The sequence below is a fragment of the Ptychodera flava genome, chromosome 17, assembly GCF_041260155.1.
Source record: "Ptychodera flava strain L36383 chromosome 17, AS_Pfla_20210202, whole genome shotgun sequence".
Classification (NCBI taxonomy): domain Eukaryota; kingdom Metazoa; phylum Hemichordata; class Enteropneusta; family Ptychoderidae; genus Ptychodera; species Ptychodera flava.
In genome coordinates this window covers 4,263,983-4,288,926 of record NC_091944.1, presented here as the reverse complement: position 1 = coordinate 4,288,926, position 24,944 = coordinate 4,263,983, and the positions used below count along the sequence as shown (strand labels likewise).

Sequence of the window (24,944 nt, the reverse complement as noted above, 5' to 3'; positions counted from 1 at the left end):
CGATTTACTTCAAAATGATGCAATTTCTGTCAACGATTGGGTCAAAAGTAACGGTATGGTTATCAATGCGATCAAAATCAAAGTTATGTTAACTGTGTATCGCCTGAAACTGCATAATGCAGACTCGAATGGTGATAAAATTAACATTGTTATAAATGATACTTGTATTGCTAATGTTACCTTTCAGAAGATTCTTGGTGTTTACTCTTGATAATTTGGTCTCTTGGGATAAGCACATTGACAACTTATGTGCAACGTTGAGTCAAAGAATTGGTTGACTTAGACGTCTACAAAAATGTATTCCTTCCCATCTTCGAATGATCTTGTACCATGGTTTAATCTAATCTGCAATCGATTTCTGTTGCCTTGTGTGGGGAAATGCAATCATGAAAAAAATCGACAGGGCTAGGGTTTATAAAATGCAGAAAAGGGCTCTAAGAGTTCTTCTTAATGCAGATTTTGATATTTCGAGTAATTACCTTTTGGAAACCGCCGATGTTCTCTCTGTAAAATGTATTTTTTATTTTACTTGTATTTTGGTCTTTGAATATTTCGAGCATTCTATTCCAATGTATATTGCTGACATGTTTGTTCCATCATGTCCATACTTATCCTACACGTGCATCTTCTACACGCAAACTGCAAATCCAGAGTCTCGGACCTAGTCTGGTCAGAGATCTTTTGTTATGTGTAATTCCAGGATTTGGAATTCACTGCCAGAGACTCTTCTATTAAAGATAATATTGAAAAATAGCCGTTTTTAATTATATGTTTATTTTGTTGCTGCTCTTTATGTCATGTTTTCCCCCCAACTTTTTAGTGATCTGTACAGCTTTTTTTATGAATTTTTTATGAGTTTTTCCCCCATACTTTTTAGTGATCTGTACAGCTTTTTTTACGAACTTTGTAGGAAGATGGAAGATTACAGCCCCATTGGGAAACTTTCACTCAATTGGTATCTGTAAATGGGTTATCCTTTCATGTAAATAAATAAATAAATAAATAAACAAAAAAATAAATCTGATTATGCAATCCACAGAAAACAAAACAGACTTGGAAGAGCAATGTATGGTTCTAGTACCTTCTCATATGGTCACTGGAACCTAATTTTCAATACCAAAGCCACATGACCCCATTCAAAAATATCGATATTGACTTTCACAGGAGCCCATAAATTATGGTTCAACGTTTCCCTATAGAGAATGAAAAGCCAGTATAAGTACCGATGAAAACGTTGATGACATGTGCGTCTATGTGAAAACAAGACAAGCCTCTGAGCATTTGTCTGATATGGTCATATTTATTTACAATAAAAGCAAATTTTATTTCAGGCGCCTTCATTTGAATTCTCTTGCAATTTGAAGGTATTTTTTCTCAACAAGCTCATAATTGATCGTGTGTTCCGAAAATAAAATATCAAAATCAGTAATTTACACTTGATAAGGGTACATAAACAAATTACAGTCTACACTGTACTTCTGAGAGTATGTATTCTATTTGTTACAAACTGCTTACTACAATAATACCTTATGCCCATGCCAAGGCTTTGACATTATTAACATTAGACTTTGGTTGAATCTGATTGGTTCTCGGTAGAAAGCTTTTGTTACACCTCGGAGAATAACATGTTATAACTCAACTGACAGTGAGAAGGGTGATTCAAACAGCGCCCTCTACCTACTGAACGAGAATAGAAACACTCTGCTTAACAAATTCATGTAATCTGTTAAATCTTGCAGGCTGATAGAATGGGAAACTAGAAAACATGGTATTTTTATCATGCTCTGGAAATGCAGATGACAGAGTGGGAAAGACATATAACGTTGCTATTGTATGCCAGTTATGATACACCAGCAAACTCAAATGACATATTACAATGACACAGCACTGTTGGTATAACTTTACTGGATCAGTGCCGCAAATGAAACACATGCAAATACAGCTGAAAACTAACCGATGTTATTGGCAAGAAACTCTGTATTTCAACTGAATGATGGCATAAAACCATCCTCAACTCTGTGTGTATGGGTTCCACCACATCACTGAACCAAGACGTTTTGACTGATTTCAAGTTCAGAAAGCTTTAAGCATGTACTAACAACACTGTCAGTGATACAAACAGACCATATAGTTTTCATACCACTGAGCTACTCCGAGTAGAAACAGTCACCCATATCAAAGCTTGAAAATTGCATTGAGAAATATACATGATTCATGTTTCAAGCTCACAGCTTTAGCACGCTTTAAATAAACTGCTTGAGTCTTTCGTAAAATGACTGGCTATAGACTGGCTTGCTTTTACTTAAGCAATTGAAAATAATTTGACCATAACTGTATCCTATGCATGGTTACTTTACATACTTGGTGGAGATAAAACCTGTCACTTGATAATAGCAGTACAATGGTACAGCTTTCACAATGGAAGGTCACAGTTCATGACCTTGTGACACAATATTAGTTGGAGGTCAAGGGTTAATATGAGAGTATGTGATGCTGACAATGTCACAGCTGATCCCCGCACTCTAACTGTGGAATGGGTTATTGGGATCTAAAGCTTCATCGTCTTCAAATGGGTTACTACCCCCACTTTCAAATGGGTTACTACCACTGTCAAATGGGTTTGTGTTCTCCTCAAATGGGTTAGTGTTCTCTTCAAATGGGTTTGGTGGTTCCCCTGCCCCGGTGGTGAAGGGGTTACGATGATCAGAGTCCTGGGATGACTTACGACTTGACGGTTTGTTGGATGGTAATGGTTCATCAAAGGGGTTACTTGATACTGGGTATTTTTTCTGGTTGGATGGCGGAGCCCGACTCTGACTAGGCTGCGGAACCCGACTCTGACTGGGTGGTGGGGCTGCACTTCGGGTTGTAACAGGTGCCTGATTCTGACCAGTGGGTGGTGGTCGGTTTTGACTGGGTAACGGCTGACGTTTTGGTTCTGAAACTTTCTGTCTGCCATAGGTTGGTGCAGGCTGGTGAATTTGTTCAGCGACGGCAGGCCTACTGTAACTTGAGACAGGCTGCCGACTAGGACTTGAATTTGCAGGTGGCTGGTAATGACTTGTTGGAGGCTGTCTACTAGGGACTGGCTGTCGACTTGGCTCGGTGTATGGCTTGCGACTATGGTCAGGTGGTGAAGACCTCTGGCCCATTAACATATCTCTCTGTACAGAGGTATCGACTGGAACCCTGACAGGTGATGGTTTCGTTTTCACAGGTAGCGGGTCAGTTAGCAGAGTTACCTGCTCAGAGAAAACAGGATGACATTTTTAACTTTTTTATCTTGAGCACACATACTCTGAACGAAGAAAGCACAGTTTATATCATTGATTTCCCTTCATCCACTTTTATCTCTGTCCACTAAACAACACATAGCCCTTAGAGAGAACCCCATACAGATATATACGTCACTGGAATCCCAGTATACGTGTACTAGTAGTATAGAGTGCAAAATTTCTTTGTAAATATTCGATATCGAAGAAAAGATCTACTCAAAAATTCTGTATTTAAAAGGCCAGTAGCTGTAACTTCCAATGATTTTTTTTCACTCCTTTTGCTTTTTAAAGGCAAATACAGTTTCTTGTTCTACTCCCCAAAGCATGTTAAAGTACACAGTATTCAGCTTATCAACTCAGCCTGTACATGTGTAGACTGCATTGTTATTGTTGATAAGTGAATTCTGGTCAGGACTAGAATTCAAATGTAAACAATAATAATAGTGCATTGTACATGCATAGACGCTATGTTAACAAAGTAAATAGCTGGTATTTCAACATACTTGGGGAACAGAACAAAAACTTGCTATTGACCATACAATGCAAGCAGTGTGAGAAAAATTACCAAAATTTATAGCTACTGGCCCTCCAAATGTAAAAACAACACCATACAAAGAGATACAATGTCTCAATCCCAGCCCTCTATTTGGTGCAATCCAAACACAAAACTTAGAGTGGTACATCAATACTTGTACCATATCAACTTTGAAATCAAATCATTCCTGTATTTGCAGTACACAGACACTTTACTTACCTTGTTGAAAACTCCCCTACCAAAATAATCAGCTACCACTGAAAATCCATCAGTTGCTCTCTCAAGCTGTAAAAGAAAATGAATACCAGTATAATTCATGCTTGGCTCACACTAATATCCTATCCTTTATCACTGCTACTATTCCACCATGTATACAATCCTTCTAAAAATTTTCTTCATTTACATAAACTTGTTGTTGCATACATTGTCCAACTGTCTGCTTTGATTGATTATCACATCAACACTCCAAATAATCAAACCTTAAACTCTCATGCGTGTCAACTACCATTTGTTAGTGCATCTCTCTCTCTCTCTCTCTCTCTCTCTCTCTCTCTCTCTCCATCCCTTTGCTATCTAACTACCTCTCTCACTGCACTCAGTTGTCTTGCTTTCATTATCAAGACTGAAGATCAGTAGGCCCACACTGATTGATATCATACATCAACACAATCCTGGGGTGTCCAGCTACTTCACAAAACCATGTGAGGCTGGCCCCTAAGAAAACCTGATCATTTTCATAAGGAAGACTGAGTATAGGTTCTTAAGGTATGGCATTTGGTTCTTTACCTGATGATGGAACTGTTCATGTAGATCTTTGCTGTGTTCCTGTGCTCTGATGATATCAAGCACTTTTCTGTTCTCAGGCATACATGCTGGACACTCTGACTCATTCTCTGCATAACCTTCAAAACAACTGTATGTAAAATAGAAAACATGAACAATGTCAAATTGATACAAGGCAACAACATAAACCGTACATAATAGCTCATAGCAGTTATTGTGGAAGTAGAATATCTTTTCTGTCACATTCCTGTAAAATTTGTGAACATGCATTTAAACCTGCTACAGTGATCTGAGTTTATAAAGAGCAAGTGACAGGGAAACCATAATTCATCTCTAGAGATGGTTCGGTTTTAATCTGGCAATGAAAACATGACATCTGTGGTATAACAGTATGGTAACATGAAATGAAAATTTCAAACAGAGCACTGAAGAACATGGTATACAAGACACCTTGATCTTCATAGCATCACGCATGAATACTTTGTTCATTACTCTTGGACACTGGCTCTTGTTGCCAAATCAAACACTTCTACATGAGTTAAAACGTATGCATTTAGAGTGTATGGAACTTACTGTTGATGATAGGAGTGCTGGCACAGAAAATGAACTGACGGCAGATCCAGCGGATGGTTGCATACACTACACTTTGATACTTGGAATATCTTAGCACTGTGTAAAAACAAGAATAGAAATATGTTAAATTTATATCTGAAAGGACTAATGAGAGCAAGAAAACTGATTTGTTCAAAACAAGGTCTGTCTTGTTTATTCTCCGAGTCTGAGGCCCAGGGCTTGCATGTAATGTTTATCAAAAGCTAGTGAAAAGCTATACAAGGTTCTCTATTATCACTTGAAAGCATTCTGATAATAGGTAATCATGCATTGGCAATGAATACTTCCCTTGTGACAAAACTACAAAGATATCAATGTAGCTGAAAGAAGATAATTCATTGAATATATTTCCATCAAAGCAGTATGATAGAAAGTCCTCCCACACAATGAATTATTTGAAGTTTTCCTTTGATTATTTTCTTTATTTACCTTGATTTGAGTTCTTCAATTTGATTTCTCATTTTTTCTGTCTCCTCTTTGTACTGTTTAATAAGTCTCTCATCTTCATTGATCTGATCATTTTCCTGTTGAAGTCGTCTGATGATGTAATCCTAGCATGAAATACAGTCAATATAAACACCATAGGTCACATAGTTACTGCCTGATTCTACCATTAAGTTTTACCAGTTACTGAGGTAGATTGTATAAAGTCAATATACATGTCACAGGTCATATATGCATTCTAATTGGCTGATTCTACCAATAAGTTTTACCAGTTACTGAGGCAGATTGTATAAAGTCAATATACATACCACAGGTCATATATGCATTCTTATTGGCTGATTCTACCAATAAGTTTTATTAGTCACTGAACTAGGTTGAATATAGTCACAATATAACTATAAATCACACATGCACTCTTATTGTCTGATTCAACACTTATGCTTTACCAGTCACTGGGCCAGAATGAATATAGTTGAGTCAATATGTAAATTATAGGTCACATATGCCCCGTTATTGACATTGGCTTGACCAATAAGGATGCCGGAGTAGCTGAAATGACATGGAAATTTCATGGCCAAGTCACATGATCTGACAATGACTGTGCATTGGCCAATCATATTTCTGCTGTGATTGGCATTGACATCCTCGTTACCTTAAAATGTCTTCTACAAACGTCCATAATTGGCATAAGTTTGGTAAATCAGATACAATTTCTAATGATGCCACTCATAGATTTGTGTGTACCAGATTTCTTTTACAGTATGACATTGCTCTGACCTATCACAAACGAGGATGCAATACAACAACATTGAGTGACTCAAGGAATTAAACACCAATCAGCACTCTTGAAAACCTCTGCAGAAACACAATATCACAATGTACACTATTATGTACCTTGACAACAGACAGAGTGGCAGTTGAGTTGTGTGCTAGAGTCTGTATAACAAGCAACGGTGGCAGAAGATTCTTCTTGTCAATGTGAGACAACACTTCCATGATCTGTGGTTTGCAGTTCTCTTCCTTGCCAGCAAAGTATGACAGTGCCTGAACCCACAGACTGGGATCCTGTTGACTAAAATGCACATTAAGAAGAGAGCTGACTGACTTTTTCACTTTTCTGTTTTGTTTTTAATACCTTATTGCTTTATTTCACTCCATACAGGTCTGGCATTGCCACTGAAAGCTATACAGTCAGCGAAATCACATTCTGTGCATATCACTTTTCCATTAGGCGACAAAGCTTGAGCTGAACTACAATCACAAATAGCGCCCCCAACGTCATCCTTGTCAGATTCTCTCATCTACTCTACAACTACTGACAGGCCAATGAAGTTGTCCAAGGAGAAATTCTGCTTCTTTGAGACTGTATAACTGAATGAAGCATGTAATTAAAAAAAAACTTCTATACATTGTGGTTTGTCACAAAAATATTGCATATTGCTATATTTCTGTAGAAAGTCCACAGAAAATCTTGTCTAATTAAGGTATATTTCCGTTTTTGCTTTCGACTTACCCAAAGCGTTTACATGCATCTATAATATTGATGTATTCCTCTGGGTCATCATTTTCCATGTGGTAGCGTATGATTTGCTGGTACCTGACAGTGTAAATAACATGAATTAATAGCAACTTCAGGGTCAGAAATATCTCTTCTTTAGAGAATATTTTCCAGGAAGTTTGCACAATGCTATGATTCCTGGGTTTTAAATGGCAGTGACCCATAAGTCACTAATCAACAATATACGGACAAAATTGCCTTATGACATGTATGTCTCAGAGATACTTATACCCTTTCATAAGACAGTATCAAAAGAAAACTTTATTATGAGTAGCAATTTAGATATGTTACTAGATATATCACAGGATATGTAACCCTGTATATTCCTAATGTCTAATCACTCTGATTGAATAATGAATATCTATGACAATGCAAATTGGTGCAATACATTTCATCTCATGTTGGCGAGTTCTCAAAGCTAAAATGCTAAGCAACAGATATTCAGACTCTTTTAAACTTTCACAATACAATTTTTGCTCTACCATTTGTGAGGGCTCATTCTAAAGTTCATGGAGTACCAGTAACTAAATTCTAACCAGTAACTTAATTTTCACTGGCATACTTTTTATGAAAATTGAAAATTCAATTTTTTACAAAAGAGTCAACACAGGGATGGCAGCCATTTTTAAATTTCATGAGTGGGCAAATTTTGGGTAATTTTTGCACAGTGACCCCGATTTTTATTCTTGATTTGTAAAGAGAATGATTTCTTAGTGAGAATTTGAACAAAAGTTTACACCTTTCAATTTGCAGTCGCATACCCCATTAATATCTTAGTATCACATGTAAAATATGTATTCCACACTCACAAAGAACAACTGTACTTACAATTTTGCCTTTTCATAAAGATAAAGATTACCAGCTTTAAAGTTGTGCATCTGACAGAGTACCAGGGCTTGATCAATGTCATACTGAGCCTACAAGAAAATTGCATAACAATAACTTTATTCTTTTGCTATTTTTACATGCAATTTTTAACATTGCTAATTTTGGAGGCAAGACTGCAGAAGACTGGACGACCAGTGATTTATTTTACAAATCAACATCATCTAAGGGGGTCCAGTTGCTTAATAAAGGTATAGAAGGGGCCTGCTATAAAGAAAACCCCAATCTCCATAGTGAAGACTGGGACTTTTAAACTCAGCATCATCCTATGGGGACCAGTTGTATAACAAAGGTATTGAAGGCCCCTATAAGTACCTCTACATATTCATAATGAAGAAATTGGCAAGTGTTCATCTGTATAAGAATCAACACAGCTAGGCTGTGGCATACAAGTGGAATGATGGATTTATTTCTCAATTAATTTGTGTGTTGGAATATTTAAACAATTTCTTCATAAACTGGATGTGAGCAACACATAAAATTGATGGTGTACAGCTTTGCATAGGTAATAAAGATACGAGACTTGAATCGCAAAAGCTACCTGCACAAATGTACATTGACGATATGCAAGAATACAGAAGTTTTCAATATCTCTTGGCCAAAGTATGAACTGGCTGAAAATTTCATATTAGTACTACTGACTACTACAAGGTAGCAGCAAATGTGTTCAATATTCCTGAGTCAAAGAGAAGTCTCTGAAAATTGGCTTTCAAGGTGGCTCAGATGATACTCTGTATACAACACAGACAAAATCTGTCCCAAATACGGCAAGCTCACTCTGAAAACATATTACTGCTTTTCACCAGAAAACATGATACTGAGATCTATTCTACAGATCATACAGTGAAACATTATGGTTACACAGTGTCTCTTTCACTGCACTAGTTGCTGACCAGTATAAACAGTAGATATATTCATCCATAAGCCTTCATATATATTGTTAACAAATCCACTCACCGTGGTGACACAAAACTCATACTGTATTGATGAAATGTTATAGAAACTATCATCTCACCTCTGTGTTCTGCAACAAAGTTAACGTCCTTCTCCCCATATCGGCTTTCTTCTCCGTGTCTTCTTCATGTACCAAATTTTGTAAATATAATTCTAGCAGCGTGTTGTAGATCAAAGGGGAGCAGCTTGGTTGTACCTGGGTAGGAAGGGTGAAATACACATGAATGTGTGTGATTTTATATTGCTGGGATCAGTGCATGCAACTGTACATATAATGTCACTGCACACATGTAGAAATTGCAAGATATGAGTATGTCTATGTCTCCAAAGATAGAATCACAGAAATTTATTTCTCTCTATAACATTTAAGTGCACCGTTACACAGACAGGTAGCCAGACAGACAGACAGACAGACAATTCAGCTGCATATTTAACTTTCTCAACCTTCAACATTAAGATGCAGTAAGGTAGGAAAACGTACAGGGGTTTGCATACTTTATATTTGCTCTTGACTCACACCAAAGTTCACCCACATACCTTTATCATGTGTTCAAGGAATTCTGTCAGCCTACTGGAATTATTCACAAAGATATGGATAAATTCCTCAGCGTTGGCTTTAAGAATTCCTGGTGGCAGTGATCCGTCCATAGTTACTTGGTCGACTAACGGCTCTGATGGAAATAAGTAAGTGAAAGACCATAAAGTCAGATTGAAATGATTTTTATTAGAAGATCATACACTCAGGCAGATATTACAGTATTAGTCAATAGATTATAAAATCATAAAACGTTTCATAAACATCTTTTAAGGACAGTGTTTCCAGTTAGTTTTTACAATAAATTTTACATATGGGGTCTTCCATTGTTTATAAATATCAAATGTCAAAAGCATTTCTTGGATAATAAGTCACACACTACACAGAATTTGCAGAGTATTTTTATCTTGTTGGTCTTCTGCTTTTTTGAAAATAACACAGTGATCAAGTTTAGGAAAAGTGAAATCATGCTGTTTTGCTGGTACTTACTATCACTGGGTTTGTAGTCAGTACAGAGCAGTTTCAGTAAATCTGTGGTTTCTTGTGGTACCTCATTCATTAATATCTTGCCGTATTTCTTTAAGTTACTCTCTGCCTGTAAGATGTTGGAAACATGATGATGTACTGTTTGCAAGATTACTAAGTTGTACTACACTAAGCTTATAGGAATGAGAACATAGCAAAGCATCATAAGTTACTCTGCCAGTGTCAATGAAGGTCTGTCACTGCAATGTAGGACCAATGTTTTTGCTTGGCTTTGGGATATGGCAAAGAAAAGACAAGATTGTATCAAATTTTTTTCATTTGTTTGGTATTTTTTCACTAACTTTTTCCCCTTTGCTTTTCTGAGTTCCTTTGCAAAATGCCTTTTGTACTGAAATTTTTTTTGTCACATAGAGTAGTTACATGCAAATAGATTTTAACATGTAGCTCTGTTTTATGTATTTTGCGTGCTGACAAACAACATGTAGCATATTGGTTTCTGTATTCATGTTTTCCTGACCGTCAGTGTTGACATGTTCATTTTTCCTTATCTTTTTGTAGACAAGGATTGGTTATCTCACAGTAGCCTCCTTTCCATCACTTCTATACTTTTGCATATCTAAAGATGGGGGGAGGATGGGAGTGGGGAATTGTGAAATGGCCCAAACCTGGGTCGGTTGGCCTGTTGAGCAGATTTTTTTTGTTTCTTCTCACCTAATAGGTAAATAGTTTTGGAACCCTAATAGCCTTTCTGATGTTCTCTTAGCTTATATACTTCCACTAATATACTGAGAGGAACCCTGGTAACATGACTTGGGAACCCTGGTAAAATTTACCTGTGTACCCCTTCACAGAGACACTCAGAAATGCTTACAGCATTTATAGCCTAACCTATTGTACACCATCCCCTTTCTCCTGACAGAATAACTTTACTGACTATTAAAGTTTCCTCAGCCTTTAACTACAAATTATTTAAGTCTTTCATAGTCTACAGTCAGGCTGAGCTAAGATTGAAAATACATGTGCAAGGAATGGATGATTGAAGCGCAGCTAATTTAGAACGTTAGTCTTATATTAATTTTGGAGTAAGAGGTACTATAGAATTAACCCTAAAATCCTACAGAAGGTGTTTGAGCTTGTACCTATCAATGTGTAATAACCTTACCTCCTCAAAATCTAATTTTCCGATGTAAGTCAAAGCTTTGTTGCAGTCTTGGATGTCTTCCAGCTGAATCTTCAGATACCAGTCATGCTGTGAATGCTTCTCAGCCAGGAACAGTGCATGCTTGTAGTACCCTGCTTGTCGACACACCTGAAATATCACAAAAAAAAACCCAGGATGATTTATGTAGTAGATAGTAGCTGCATCTGGCTCACACCAGTACCAACAATACTAACAGCTTTAATGCCTGGTGCATATTCATACACTCACGCTTGCAGGTGATGTCTTTCTACCAATATTCTAACTGCCAGTACTTTCAACTTACACACCTACCATCTCTATTATTACCTACTTCCAGTACATTCTTACTTCCCAACGTATCATGACATCACTTCTTCTCTATTTACTATCAATCAATCAATCAGCAAAGTTAATGTAGCGCACATTAACGCCAAAATCTAAAAATACCGCAATTATACGGTGTCGCTCAAATTTATCAGAATTGGTATCTGTTCAGTGAAGGAAAATTATACGTTGATGTTATGACAATTTCTGCACAGTACAACCAGAAAATTAAGAATGACAAAAGTAAATAAGGTCTGAAACTTTAGGTACTGAAGGTCAACTTTAGCAACATGCATAGCAGAGAATCTTTCAACCATGGATGTACAAAAATAGACATCCATGGTTTCAGCAGATCTGTTAATATGTCACAGTTCATAAACAATGACAGGAAATGACCAATTAGCTGTTTCAGTTACTGCTACCACTCCCAAACATAATAGGTACCCTGCATACAAATAGGTTAAAGGTCAAAATCCTCTCATTCAGATGTGTGGGCTGATTCAGTTCACTGCCACCACTCCTGCACATTTGCAGGATTTCCCTTTTTCTTACCTCATTTGCACATTTTTGACACTGACGTGTTCATTTGAACAAATTCACATCTCAACCCCTACATCTACCTGTACACCAAATACTGAGACGGTAGCTTTGGCGGTATGGGAGCCTTTGTGTGTGACGGACATACATCCGCACATACATACCCACAAATATACAGACATACAGACGCCACCGACTCATCATATAAGCTCTTTTTGGTATTTATATGTAAAACCAAATACGAGCTAAAAACAGTGTTTGCTCTGTGACACTCAATGGCTAAACCACACCGTTTGCTCTGGAAAACATGTTCATTTTCAGTTTTCTATTGAAAGTTTCCAAGTTTGGGGATTCTCTGATGTTGAGTAGTAGTGAGTTCCATAGTTTCGGTGAAACGGATGAAAATGCTCAGCCACCATAGGTGATGGTTTTGTTGGTTGAAGATGTTAAAAGATTTTTGGTGGATGAATGTACTACAATTACGTATCAGTCCATGCATAGATAACTCACCTTGATAGCAGTCTCCACATCAAAATCCACTTCTTTGTCTTTTGTCTGAAAAAAATATCATCGGCCGAGCCAATTAAATTTTATTTCTTTGAGAATTTCACATCAGTACCAGCCTCTGAATTCTTACTTAACATAGTTGGAACTTGACAGTATGCCCTCTATTTTGTAAGCTATTTTGACAAGCCACTGACTCCAAAGTGTTCCTTTTGTTTCATGAAAATTTTACTAATAACATTTATTATTATGGGATATAGCAAGGAACTTTCAAGAAACTGCAAAGTTGACTCAAAATTATGAAATTTTATGACGTAAAAGGCACACTGGAGAATGATATTGTGCATTTGGTTAAAAATCTTGACCATATCACATACGTTCAAGAAAACTTGAAAATCTTTTGACATAGCCTGTAAATATTTTCACATAAACGTTGTCATCACCAGAACATAAATGCACAGACTTTGACGGCAAGACAGTGGTACTACTTACCATGATGAACTCATCCAGCTTGGAATTGTCTTTTAGTTTGGTGTAACAATTCAACAGTAGTGTGGTATGGTCCTCATTGGCCAGGGCCTGCTTGTGTAACTCTTGAAGGTACGCTGTCAGGTTATGTATCCTCTGTGCATCTAAGAACTGGAATACAGACAGGATGTCAGTCAGTACCTCATGCTTATTGAAGAAAGATTTTCTATTAACCCTTTGAACCCGGCTCGGACATAAATGTCCGATGACGTCATAGAGTACCAGGGGTCAGGGTGCAAAGGGTTAACATGTAGTCACCCTCACAAATACATGCCCATCTATACAAACATAAATCAATATGGAGACACTCATGCGAAGATAATCTACGTCTAACTACAATACAAATATGCATGTATGTGATCTGTGATGATGTAAGCTAACACACATCAACACATGTATCTGTAGTGAGACCCAACAATAGAGGTGTGCTTGTTTCTAGATGCTTACAAAAATGGTTTGATGAGAATTACAAGTTGACTGCTGGGAATGCGTTATTGGTGGAGATGTACAAATATCTGTAAGTTTAAATGAGGATTATGAATTTCCATTAAACTGACTCCCACCTCATTCCTTTTATATAGCTACTTACGGTAGCTACACTTGATCTATCCAAAACACTGGGGTTATACCATTGTTGAATGTCAAGGGGGTGATCTGCGTTATCAAGATTACACATGCAGAAAGGTTGCATTTTATTTCTCATGGTATTTTACATCATCATTAATTCAGAAAAACGCAGTGCAACTCACCTTTCTAATGACGTATGAAGGTTCTAACCTTCCTATAGTACGTATGTACTGTGTTATTGCACCATCGTGATCACCTTTGCTGTATAAGTGGTCGCCGTACTGTGTAAATATTTCTATCAGACCATCATAATCATAATGCTGACTTTTGGCAAGGCTGAAAGAAAATAACAAATAAGATATCTTCCTGTGGTCACTATCCATGTACATTGTTTGTAAATAAACAAATGTAGGTTGTGCAGTTTACAATAAAAAAATAGTTAGTCTTGAAATATTGAATATTTGGGGAGTTGAAAAAAAGAAATTATTTAAATTTATGAGAAAAAATGTTACATATTTAGCCTTATCATTCAGGAAAGAAACTAGGAGAGTGATACTTTATAAGAAAGCCATTATAATATCAAGTTGATGATTACAAAATATCTAAGTTTATGCAATTCATTATTGAGATGTTAAACTTTTGATAGACTTTGTAAAGTTGGTCTCTCAAATTATGCATATCTTAACTTATAAATGTATAACACATTAAAATACAGCAGACTCATTTCTTGGTTTTAGTAAAAGCAGCACATGTTTATGTTTATTTATTGAGATTGAGCAAGGCAAAGTATTTAATATGAAATCATTCAGTTAACTGTGACAGTTATATCTACTTGTTCCATTTCACAAAGACAAAAGACAAGTTCACCCTACCTTATTGCCATGACATATAAATTCTTCTTGAATAACATTTCTAACTTGGTTTGGGTGTCTTTCTCTTGTAAGTGAAACAACTGCGGCAAAAATAAATGAAATACAAAAATAACCATGAAGTTCAGTGTACAAATAACTCGCTTGGCCCTGAACACATATTTTTGATATTTGGGTGAGTGATAGCTTGACCAACTGCAGTTGAACTTGAAAAACTGATGTGTTTACGTCATAGCAGAGTGGTACATTGCTGGCAGATCAATGCTCTGCTTGTAACATCAGAGATTTGGATTCAGAGTGAGAGCAATGCATTATAAATAATGTGAGCACTGTGAACAAATTTCATTAATTATGTGAAAACAACCAGAGACAAGAACTATTTCGTACAAATGGAGTACAACTTGAATGGCAAAGAGTACTTGTAAAATAGACATTGCTTTATACACAGCATCCATCACGAAGATCTTTAAGCAATTCTTACCTTGTGATCTCCTGTGAGTACATAGAGTGAGCCCCATTCACACAGGACATCAATGACGTCAGCTACTGGTGATGAGTACGCTGGTGATGACAGATAGAAATACTAAAAAGTTAGTTTACTTCCGTAGAAGACAGTCGATGGAAAGTAACAGAAGTTACTGTGTGAAAGAAAACAGCTGTATATTACTCAGAAGAAACATCACATCGTCAAATACAGCACATCTGAATCCATTGCAATTTACAGACACAGAAATTCATGTGGTTTATGGAAGTAGAGCACTGGCTATAATGTCCTCTTTTCGATAAAGAATTTTATAATCATCTGTTGTATCTATTGAGCTTTCAGGTCTTTGCAAAGTTGTCATAATACTAACACATCAGGTCCATGCAAAGTTGCCTTAATACTAACACATGTGGGCAAGGTTATATTAGCTTGTCCTTTTAGAGGCGAATTTCTCTTTGATCCTAGTACAGTTTCCACTTGTAAAGATCAAGTACAGATATTGGACTGGTGTCAGGTTGTTCGGTTAGCAGATACACGAACATTTGACCTACCTATGAATTTATTTTGTATGTCATATACATTAACTACATTCATGTTCCTGGCTGCTGAAGGCCTGTAATAAACATTGAGAATGGCAATTTATCTATGCATGATCACTGAGGTATGGAACCACAGAAATTTTGACAATTATTTGAACACACTGTTAGTACAAAATACACAACAAAGGTTTTTTAAAATATAAACAACCTGGGAATCAGCATGTTCTTGATTAAGGACAGATGAAAATTTTCATGTTCATTCTGATGACACTCTATCAGCCATATCATACCATTCAATCTCTCCCCTGTCAGTAGATCAGACAAACTACCTCATGACAATGGCAAATTGGTAAAAATTTCTTTGGTGCAGTGATACATATTTCTGTTGTATCGAGCATTTTACATATTTCATGCTGGACTGTTACTATGTTCAGAACAAGTTGTGGTGGGAAAAATGTTTTCAATGATAACACTTAACTTCCAAAATACATGCTTACTTTGACAGACATAAGGCTATCTACAGTCCAACTTACCCAGGGGCTGTTCTAGGAATTGTCTTATTTTCTCTGCTGACCACTACAAGATATCCACGATACCACTGTACTAGAAGTTTCTCTCCTTCAAAGGCTAAGCATGGACCTCTACCATCTGGCTGGTAGAAATACACTGCCTATACAGAGAGATAGAAGAATGCACACAAAGACATTTGAAATGAGATACATAAACCTGAACTTCAGTCCATTGTCATCAAAAGTATTTATCTAAACAAAAGTACACTGGAAAAACCACAGCTACTTTTATGAGTAACCAGATGAGTGTACATTATGAAAGATGAAAAATGGAAAATATTTTTGGCATATTTACTTTGTTTTGAAACACAGACTCACAAACATTTTGGCAGACTATTTCAATGGGTCTCATAAAGATGCATGATGGTTACTATTTACAGCTGACGTATGCATTTCTGACTCTGGTACATCCATAGTCCCTCCACACACTGGCAGGGACTCTGGTATATCAAAGCTATAAGGTCTACTTTCTGCATGTATAACTGTGGTAAAGTCTTCCTTACATGAGTGAAGTATTTCTCACCATGTATTCCTTGAAGAACATGAATTAATACACAAGTAAACGAGAACTACACAATCTTTGGAAAGTAGTTGAATCAGAACTATCAAATCTTTGAAAAGCAATTGAATTAGAACTACCAACTCTTTGGAAAGCAGTTGAATTAGAACTATCAAATCTTTCGAAAGCAGTGGAATGAATTAGAACTATAAAATCTTTGGAAAGCAGTTGAATCAGAACTATCAAATCTTTGAAAAGCAATTGAATTAGAACTACCAACTCTTTGGAAAGCAGTGGAATATGACAGTATAAATTACATTATAATCTTACTTCATTTCTTGCTACAACAAATTGTAAGTCTTGTGTACTGTCTGATATGACACTACAACGAGGAGGGCACCCATGTGTGTCCAATTTTTCCTGTAAAGAAATTGCAAGCAGAAAGGTCAAAGTTTACGTGAAACTATGACAATGAAATGATAAGAGTAAAATCTACTGTTTGCATCACATTCAAGAAAAGTTGGGAGACAACTGCCAGAGAGGGGTGTTAATAAATGAACGATAAAATACAAAGGAGGAGATTGACATTGTAGTTTATTTTTCATCAAATGTTGACTTCTAGTATCTTACAAATCATTATCTTAATAGTGGAATCAAAATTCATGCAAAAATAAAGATAATACAAATATACTTGTTTCATAAAAGTAATAATCTTGTTTGAATTGACTGAGTATACTTAAACACCTTCGTGTCTGGTGTCCTGGTCATACCTAGATTGATGTAAAGCATTATAATAGAGAAATCTAGCTTACGTCAGCCATGAAATACTGCAAAACCTACATTTAGAATCATTGGCATACCTGTCTGTCCTTGGCTGTAAGGTTGACTGACAACACATTGGTTTCACTCACTATGAACAACGTGACGTATTTCTGTGAGTGTCTGAAAGCAAGACCTGTAATTTTGCTGCTTTCCTGGTGGATTGTCCTGGACTTTGTGTGCCTGATGAAAAGAGTCAATGGAAATTTTGTAAGGATGAAATGTCTCTTCAGTGGAGAATAGCAGCAACAGATTGACATGAAGATGAAACAGGTAAGAAACACAAGCATCAAGGTTGTTCTGCTACAAACGCCAATTTCAAAGCTCTCATCCGAACAATTCTGAACTATTCCAATAATGATAATCTTAGCCACCATACCTGATTGTGGTTAGCTGTCATTACAGATAAATAATCAATACTCTGACAGCATTCACATGAGTCAGACACATGACAGCCAGGTTCCATTAATGGATATGTGCATATTGTGTCATGTAATGCTTATTTTATGACAAGCTCATTTCACATAGATTTAAACACAGGTAACATGGTTTGCAGGTATCTACTGACTGTATTGAATGATATTTGTGTATCAAAATGCCTTAAGTTGACGTTTTGCTGGCCTAAAAGTTGTTGTTGATGACAGGCGTGTTGTATTTATTCACATTTGTACATTTCTTCACAATCACAACAAATGACAGGTTGTTGACCAATCAATTGCCATCTAGCTTTGCCTGAGTCATGCAAGACTACTCATTGCACAAATCTTGTCAGGTACTCCATGATGACTGTCTGTGATGCCACAGTGTTCTACTTGTAATGAGATTTGTACATCACCTGTCTCTGAGCACATCTCCTTTGATCAGGACGACAGAGCCATCTGTAAACCCTACAGCCATCATGTTTAGAGTCTCACTGACACACAGAGTGGACACTGGTACTGGCTTGTTGTTACTTGGAATGGCACGGCTGATCTTGGAACAGGTAGGATTACCCATCTTGTCAACCTGGCACAATCAAAAACATGTCTAGTTACATTTCCTTGAGATGGTCTGGACTTGAATGTTTACATATCTCCATATTCAGAAGAAACATGTTAAACAGCCGGTAGTTGTAACTTTTAAGTTTTTTCACCATATTTGTTTTGTGTATCAATTGCAAGTTCTTGTTCAATCCCCAAGGCATGCTAACACACCAACTATTAAGCTTGTCAACACAGCATCTATGTAAAATGCACTGTTATGATTTGAATTTGAATTCTAGTCCAGACCAGAATTCACTTGTCAACAATATCAAAGCAGTCTATACATGTATGGGCTGCATTGACAAATTCAAAAACATCCATCTCTACTTGGTTTCAGGAGTACATGTACAACAAGACTCTGTAGTTGGCATTAAAATGAATGCAGTAAAAAAAAATTACAGCTACTGGCCTTTAATAACTAGAAGAGAAAAACTGGATGATTTTCTGTGATGAGATTGCTTTTCCGTGAGATATAACAAACTATCTTATCAAAAATTCACTCTACATTAAAGATACATATATACAATTTTTAAAATGCACTCTTGTGAATGTGTGTATATTATAGTCAGCAATATGAAACAGTGGAAGAATAAATATCATATATGTCATTACCTTGTCTAAATTCCATACTTTTATGAGTGGGTTTATTCCTTGTTCATCCTCCTGTTGCAAATGACAGATTATGAAATCAAAGATCAGGTAAGTCAAAGTTGTTAAGAATTTGATCTATTGGCGAACTTGCTAAATGCATGAACGAAACGAAACGAAAGGAACGATACACGCCCTGTGATTGGCTAGACGCTGCAACGTTTGTTCTTTTCGTATGCAATCCTTTGTTCTGATTGGATGAACGAAAACGACGAAAGAGTTTTCGCTCCTTTCGTTCACGTTGTTTTTCTTGATTGGCTGAACGAAAGTGACGAAAGATTTGCATATTCATTTTGTCTGCATGGAAGGGCGAGCTGATGCCTCGCTCTCATTAATATTCACCATGATGTAATTCCGCCATCTTTGAAATACAAGGAATAAAACTGACCACGGGTTCATGAGACCACTGAGACTAACCGAAACACGTTGACACTTCGTTTGACGCGCTACACGAATTACACAATGCTTGAAAGGGGGGGGCCGCGACACCATATTATGGTGTAGATAGTGACAATTTGTATGATTGACGTGCGGATTTGTGAGACCACTTTCATGCTTTTACACACCGCAACACGTTGAAGTTCGTAAATTATGCAAAGAAAACAATGGGAGCCATAACGTAAACCGCGACTTAGCCGAAACCGCGACTTATTGAGGCGCGACTTAGCGAGGGTCCACTGTACTTTCATGACACGAGTTGAATGGAGGTCACGGTGAATGAACTCTGTTCAATCTGCGTTCACTGTTATTCCTTGTATTTCAAAGACGGGAGTTATTACATGGTGAATATATAATAAGAGCGAGGCGCCAACATTTTGACGAACGACAATGTAGCTCGTTCTTTCCAGACAATCAGTAAAATGGGTTATGCAAACATTTCGTCACGTTCGTCAACCAAATCAAGAAAAAGAATGTGAACGAAAGGAACGAAAAGTCTTTCGTCGTTTTCGTTCAGCCAATCAGAACAAAGGATTGCATACGAAAAGAACGAACATTGTAGCGTCTAGCCAATCATAGGGCGTGTACAGTTCCTTTCGTTTCGTTTCGTCCATGCATTTAGCAAGTTCGCTATTGGAACTTAAGGCAGTGTTTTTGCTAAGGTTGGGGAATATTGGTAAATGATTTGGCAACCCCTGTAACAATGCTGTTGTCTCCCTATTTGATTGTATTAAAATACTAAAGGGAACCTAGTAACATGACTGGGGAACCCCGGTAATATTTACCTGCTTACCGCCCTTAAAAAAAACACTGTCAAGAATATCTTGCCATCTTTGAACATAGACCCTTCAGATAACTTGAAAGTCTATGGTCAACATAAGTTTAGATGGCTGTAATGCTGATATAGAAAGGCCAAAAATATTTCTCATCAAAGATTTCTTACAAAAACGATGCTGTGATGATATTTAATTTTTATAGGTGAACACACAAAACAGACAAAATGATTCTCAATCAACTTGCGCCAGGATGAGAAAAAGCCAAGTTAAAATGCTACGTAAATAGCCCATGAAGTAGCTTGAATATAGGTTGAGCTATATTCAATTTTCAAAAATGAATGAGACATGCAAAAGTACAGTGAAACTCTCTCTATTAACTCTTTATGTCTTTCTTTCAACAAATCTCCTTTTGAACATCTGAAACCCTCTGCTGTTTTCTTCGGCATATTTACACCTTTACTTGTACACAGAATAAGATGGAGGAAGAATAGGTGTAAATTTGTATTAAAATGTAATCCATAAAGTATAGGAACATGGTGTAACTTTCTCAACTTGTAATGCATGTAAGCGAACAGTCAGTTTGTAAGAATGATCATAATACCATGTAAAATAATAACATCAAACTTACATATACATAACTCCTTTCACGGCCATGGTTTGACCCAAACCCATTGTTATAAATGGTGCTTATGGACTTGTTTACCAGGAATTAGGGGTGAACAGGTCAAGGCTAGTTATTTACTCTTATGATTAGAACTCAGAGTTAAAAACTGGAAAATCATTGGAAAATTGAAAACAACATACCCCGATGGATACTAGAATATTATGTTGCTTGAGTTGAAAGAGATGAGTCACTCTTATTTCATATGCACTGAATGCTTGCAGTACTAGATGTCTGTTCAGAAAGAATATGGTACCCTCGATGTCCCCGACTACAATCTGACCACGCCCACTTGCACATACAGCTATGTTGATATCCTGCAAGAAAAGGCAAAAACATCAAGGCTGTACTCTTATCACTGTAACACTTCAAAAATACCAGTCAATTTACTTCTTCGAGAAAAATAAAACTGACAAATGGGTTCAAGAAATAAAGAGGATGACACACACAATCCTATCGCTATCGACAATATAAAAATTTGAACAAATGTGCCGCTCACTGAATGACTAAACTTCATTTCATTATTTTTCTAATTTTTGATTTTATCCAGAGAATTTATAATTTATTTTACATCAGATACTGACTTCTAGTATTTTACAAATCATTATCTTGAATAGCAGACTCTAAACTCACTCAAAAATGTTGAAAAATTAGAAAGGAAACCTAGCACCCAGAAGTACCGTACATCAGTACTTCAGACATTTCTTGGCTATGATGTAATAAATGCTGATAAATGTCAGTGTTTTAGTACATCAAGCACATATTGGTGGAAATATTTATAATTTTGATTCAAGACCTTTCAAAATCCACTTTTCAAACCTTCACATTTACTCACCTTCAGTTTTTCAAATGCTTGACCATTGTCATCTTTCACTAATTCCTTATCAAAGAAATTGAAACGTCTCCACTATAAAACAACAGAAAAAGCAATGTAAATCAAAGTGAAAAGAAAACTGATTCTCTGAAGTAAAAAAAATGATGAAAAGTCTACCCTGGCATATTTCTGGTTTTTTTCTGATGTGTAATCAAGTTTCAATGGTTGTGACCAAAAATATTCCTAAAAACTGTCATCCCCATCAAAAGGAGTCACACTCTTTGAAACAGTCAGTTGAACACATATTCAAAAACATTATGTGCATAAAAACTGCAGCAAGGTTAACAAGGACCGTGGATTACAAAAAGAATAACTTTCCAACGTTATATTTGCTGATTTGTCACAGTGGAAGATATTTATCCTCATGCTAACAAGCAGGCTTGGCACACTTCATAGAGTCAAGGCTGAAGAGAAATTGTAATTTCTCCCGGCAAGATCAAGGTCTTGTAAAGCAGTGACTACAATAACGTAGCTCAACCCCATTGTTAAGACTTGAATACAAATATCATATTTCCCTTGAATGGGGTGCCAATGGGTGCATAAAGGACTAAGACAACCAAAGCACAGAGACAACTTCATAATTGTGTCACTGTCTTGCTTCTGGGAGGTAAAAGCAAGATGCCTCTACCTCCATGTCATTCTTAAGTCCCTGAACTTATATTGAAATAATTTATTGTGTATCTTTCAAAGGGGTGCAAATATATTTGTTCACTAGCATCATGGAGCTAAATAGGAAGGAACGAGGATAGATTTAAGTGGATTAAACGCTATTGTTTTTAAGTGTTTTAAGCTTGTTAGCTCATTGTGATACAGACCTTTGAACTCCATGTTTGTATTCGTCTGTGAAGGACCGTTATGTTTTTTAGTTCATCGATATAAAATAAAATCTTTTGCACACCATGGACGAGGTGACCTATACATGCGCAGTGAGGTTTATTTACAGCCAGGGGTTATTTACACCAAATAGTATCAGCACTGGTCAAGACAGATACCTCTGAAGTTTTTTGTAGCTTGTTTTATTGTCTTTTCAACACTAGCTGAGTACGATTTTGAAAATTAATGTAGGAGTTATCTGCAAATTTCCTCAAAAAACCCATCTTCTCCTATTATCTTTGTAAAGCCCCTTTTAGGTACAGTAAATGATTTATAAGTACCACATTGTACTGCTGAAATTAGCAATTCATTACTGGTATCCGTACGCTAGAGTTCTGCGTTGTTGCCTATCGTGGCGTCTTTTTTGGTCGATGTGTATATGTAGCCATGGTGTTAATAGTTAAAAATGTTGTCTTATTTTAGCTTCGAGTAAAAAATGACCACGTTTTTGTTGTTGACGTGGAATACCTTAGTAACATACCTCCATCCATGGAAGTAAGTAGCTTAGGGTTTCTCTGCCATTGTTATGAACGGCTGCAACCAGCAGAATCATTATCAGTATATCACGCAATTTCTACATGAATTGTATTTTTAGTTCCACAACAAGTCATATCGTCTGATTGCTCAGAAAAATGGCCAAGATTTTCCATTTTTGGGTCCCTGTTGTACTATCGTTCATAAACGAGACACGCTTTTCGCAGAGCTTGTGCTCATGCGCAAAGCATTTACAACTGACCCCGACAGTATTCAGCCGATATAGAGATTAACAACTAGCTGTGGATGTGTTTGCTAAGGAAACTCATACAAACCATCATGGGTTTATTGGGAACAATAACTACCCTCACTCCTTCCTTTTTTAGCTCAATGCCAGCATTCACTATATGTCTGTCGTATTATTTGTAGAAACGGGTCCTACTAATTACTGCCCGTGACTGCCCGTAGATGCCCGTAGATGCCCGTAGATGCCCGAGAACTGCCCGAGGACTGCCCGAGGAGTAAGTAGGCCAAATTTCGCCCAATTTTAACACTAAGCAAATAGGTTGAACTTATATCATGCCCAGTCAACCAAAAATATCATTAATTTGGTGTTTTCTGTAGCGGTTTTAGAGCCCGAAAGACGCCGGGCTTTCGACCAGAAAGACGTCCCCATCTTGATTGAGAGATCATACCATTCAGTGCAAGGGGTGGTGCGCTGTCAGGCTGTACGCGCTCTGCGAGTTTATTGTACCACCTCTCGGACTGAATGGTATGATCTCAGTATCAAGCTGGCGACGTCCTTCAAGCCTGGCGTCTTCCGTGTTCCAAAACTACCGGAGAAAACATCAGGTTAACGCCAAATCAATGATATGTTTGGTTGGCTGGGCATGATATAAACTGAACCTATTGGCCTAGTGTTAAAATGGGCGAAATTTGGCCCACTTTTTCCTCGGGCAGTGCTTGGGCAGTCCTCAGGCAGCTACGGGCAGTCACGGGCAGGATTTAGTAGGACCGGTAGAAACAGGGCAATCAACTTGATTTTTTTGATTCCTTGATGTAGTACACAAGGTTTTGCCTGGGTGTTTGGGTCGGACGGTCTGGTTTTGCCGTCCGACCCATACACCCAGGCAAAACCTCAAGCTACTCTACAGCAGCTAATAAAGGGGGTACTGCTGTAGGAATGTCCCTTCATACCTCCTTGCAAAGTGTGTTCTATGGTACCTGTTCAATAACGCGTACTCTTCTTGTCTCATCTCAAACAATATAAAGTCTGTATTACAGACATGAAGGTCTTACAAGTCCTATCTATCGCCCTGTGCTATGTGCTGGCCGCTGCCGTCCAACCCACCATGGAGCTCGTTTCTAGCTCCATGAACCCACATATCTAGGCAAAACCTCGAGCTACATTACTACACTACAGGGAAAAGAGGCGGACCCCTCAAGTAGTATTGTTCATTACTTCAAATTGTAGTGTGTTTGGCACAAGGTCCCTGACGAATTATTCGGCATATCTGTCATTCTTTGTTGAGCCTCCTCGCCTAAATAAAACTGAATACATTCCCACCTGTGCCAAATTCTCAATAAAATTTCAATCATGTCATTGAGTGCATCTCACCTGTAAGAACGCCATTTTGAAAATCACCCACAATGCAATTAAAGAAGCGACAGGAAACACAGGCAAAATATTGG

The 24,944-nt window shown here is 37.2% G+C and overlaps 1 protein-coding gene across 1 annotated transcript; it reads right to left on the bottom strand.

The window, feature by feature from the left end:
* Positions 1–1,280: 1,280 nt before the first annotated feature.
* On the bottom strand, positions 1,281–24,922 carry LOC139115195 (vacuolar protein sorting-associated protein 11 homolog). Its single transcript, XM_070677136.1, has 26 exons — positions 24,871–24,922; positions 21,867–21,938; positions 21,175–21,348; positions 19,121–19,171; positions 18,322–18,491; positions 17,528–17,669; positions 16,998–17,087; positions 16,133–16,269; positions 15,612–15,673; positions 15,058–15,137; positions 14,580–14,659; positions 13,890–14,043; positions 13,105–13,251; positions 12,619–12,663; positions 11,230–11,376; positions 10,071–10,176; positions 9,584–9,717; positions 9,108–9,242; positions 8,036–8,124; positions 7,163–7,246; positions 6,544–6,721; positions 5,635–5,756; positions 5,167–5,262; positions 4,597–4,723; positions 4,030–4,095; positions 1,281–3,242 (listed from the first exon to the last, which is right to left on the bottom strand). The coding sequence occupies exons 1-26, from the start codon at positions 24,883–24,885 to the stop codon at positions 2,523–2,525; spliced, it is 3,423 nt and encodes a 1,140-aa protein (XP_070533237.1). The 5' UTR covers positions 24,886–24,922; the 3' UTR covers positions 1,281–2,522.
* Between the last annotated feature and the right edge of the window lie 22 nt (positions 24,923–24,944).

Excerpts from the sequence above, each read along its gene's own strand:
- LOC139115195 (XM_070677136.1), bottom strand. Across the intron at positions 5,263-5,634 it reads ATTGAAGAACTCAAATCAAG|TGCTAAGATATTCCAAGTAT; the intron begins GTAAATAAAGAA and ends GTTTTTACACAG. Across the intron at positions 4,724-5,166 it reads CAGCACTCCTATCATCAACA|TTGTTTTGAAGGTTATGCAG; the intron begins GTAAGTTCCATA and ends TTTTACATACAG.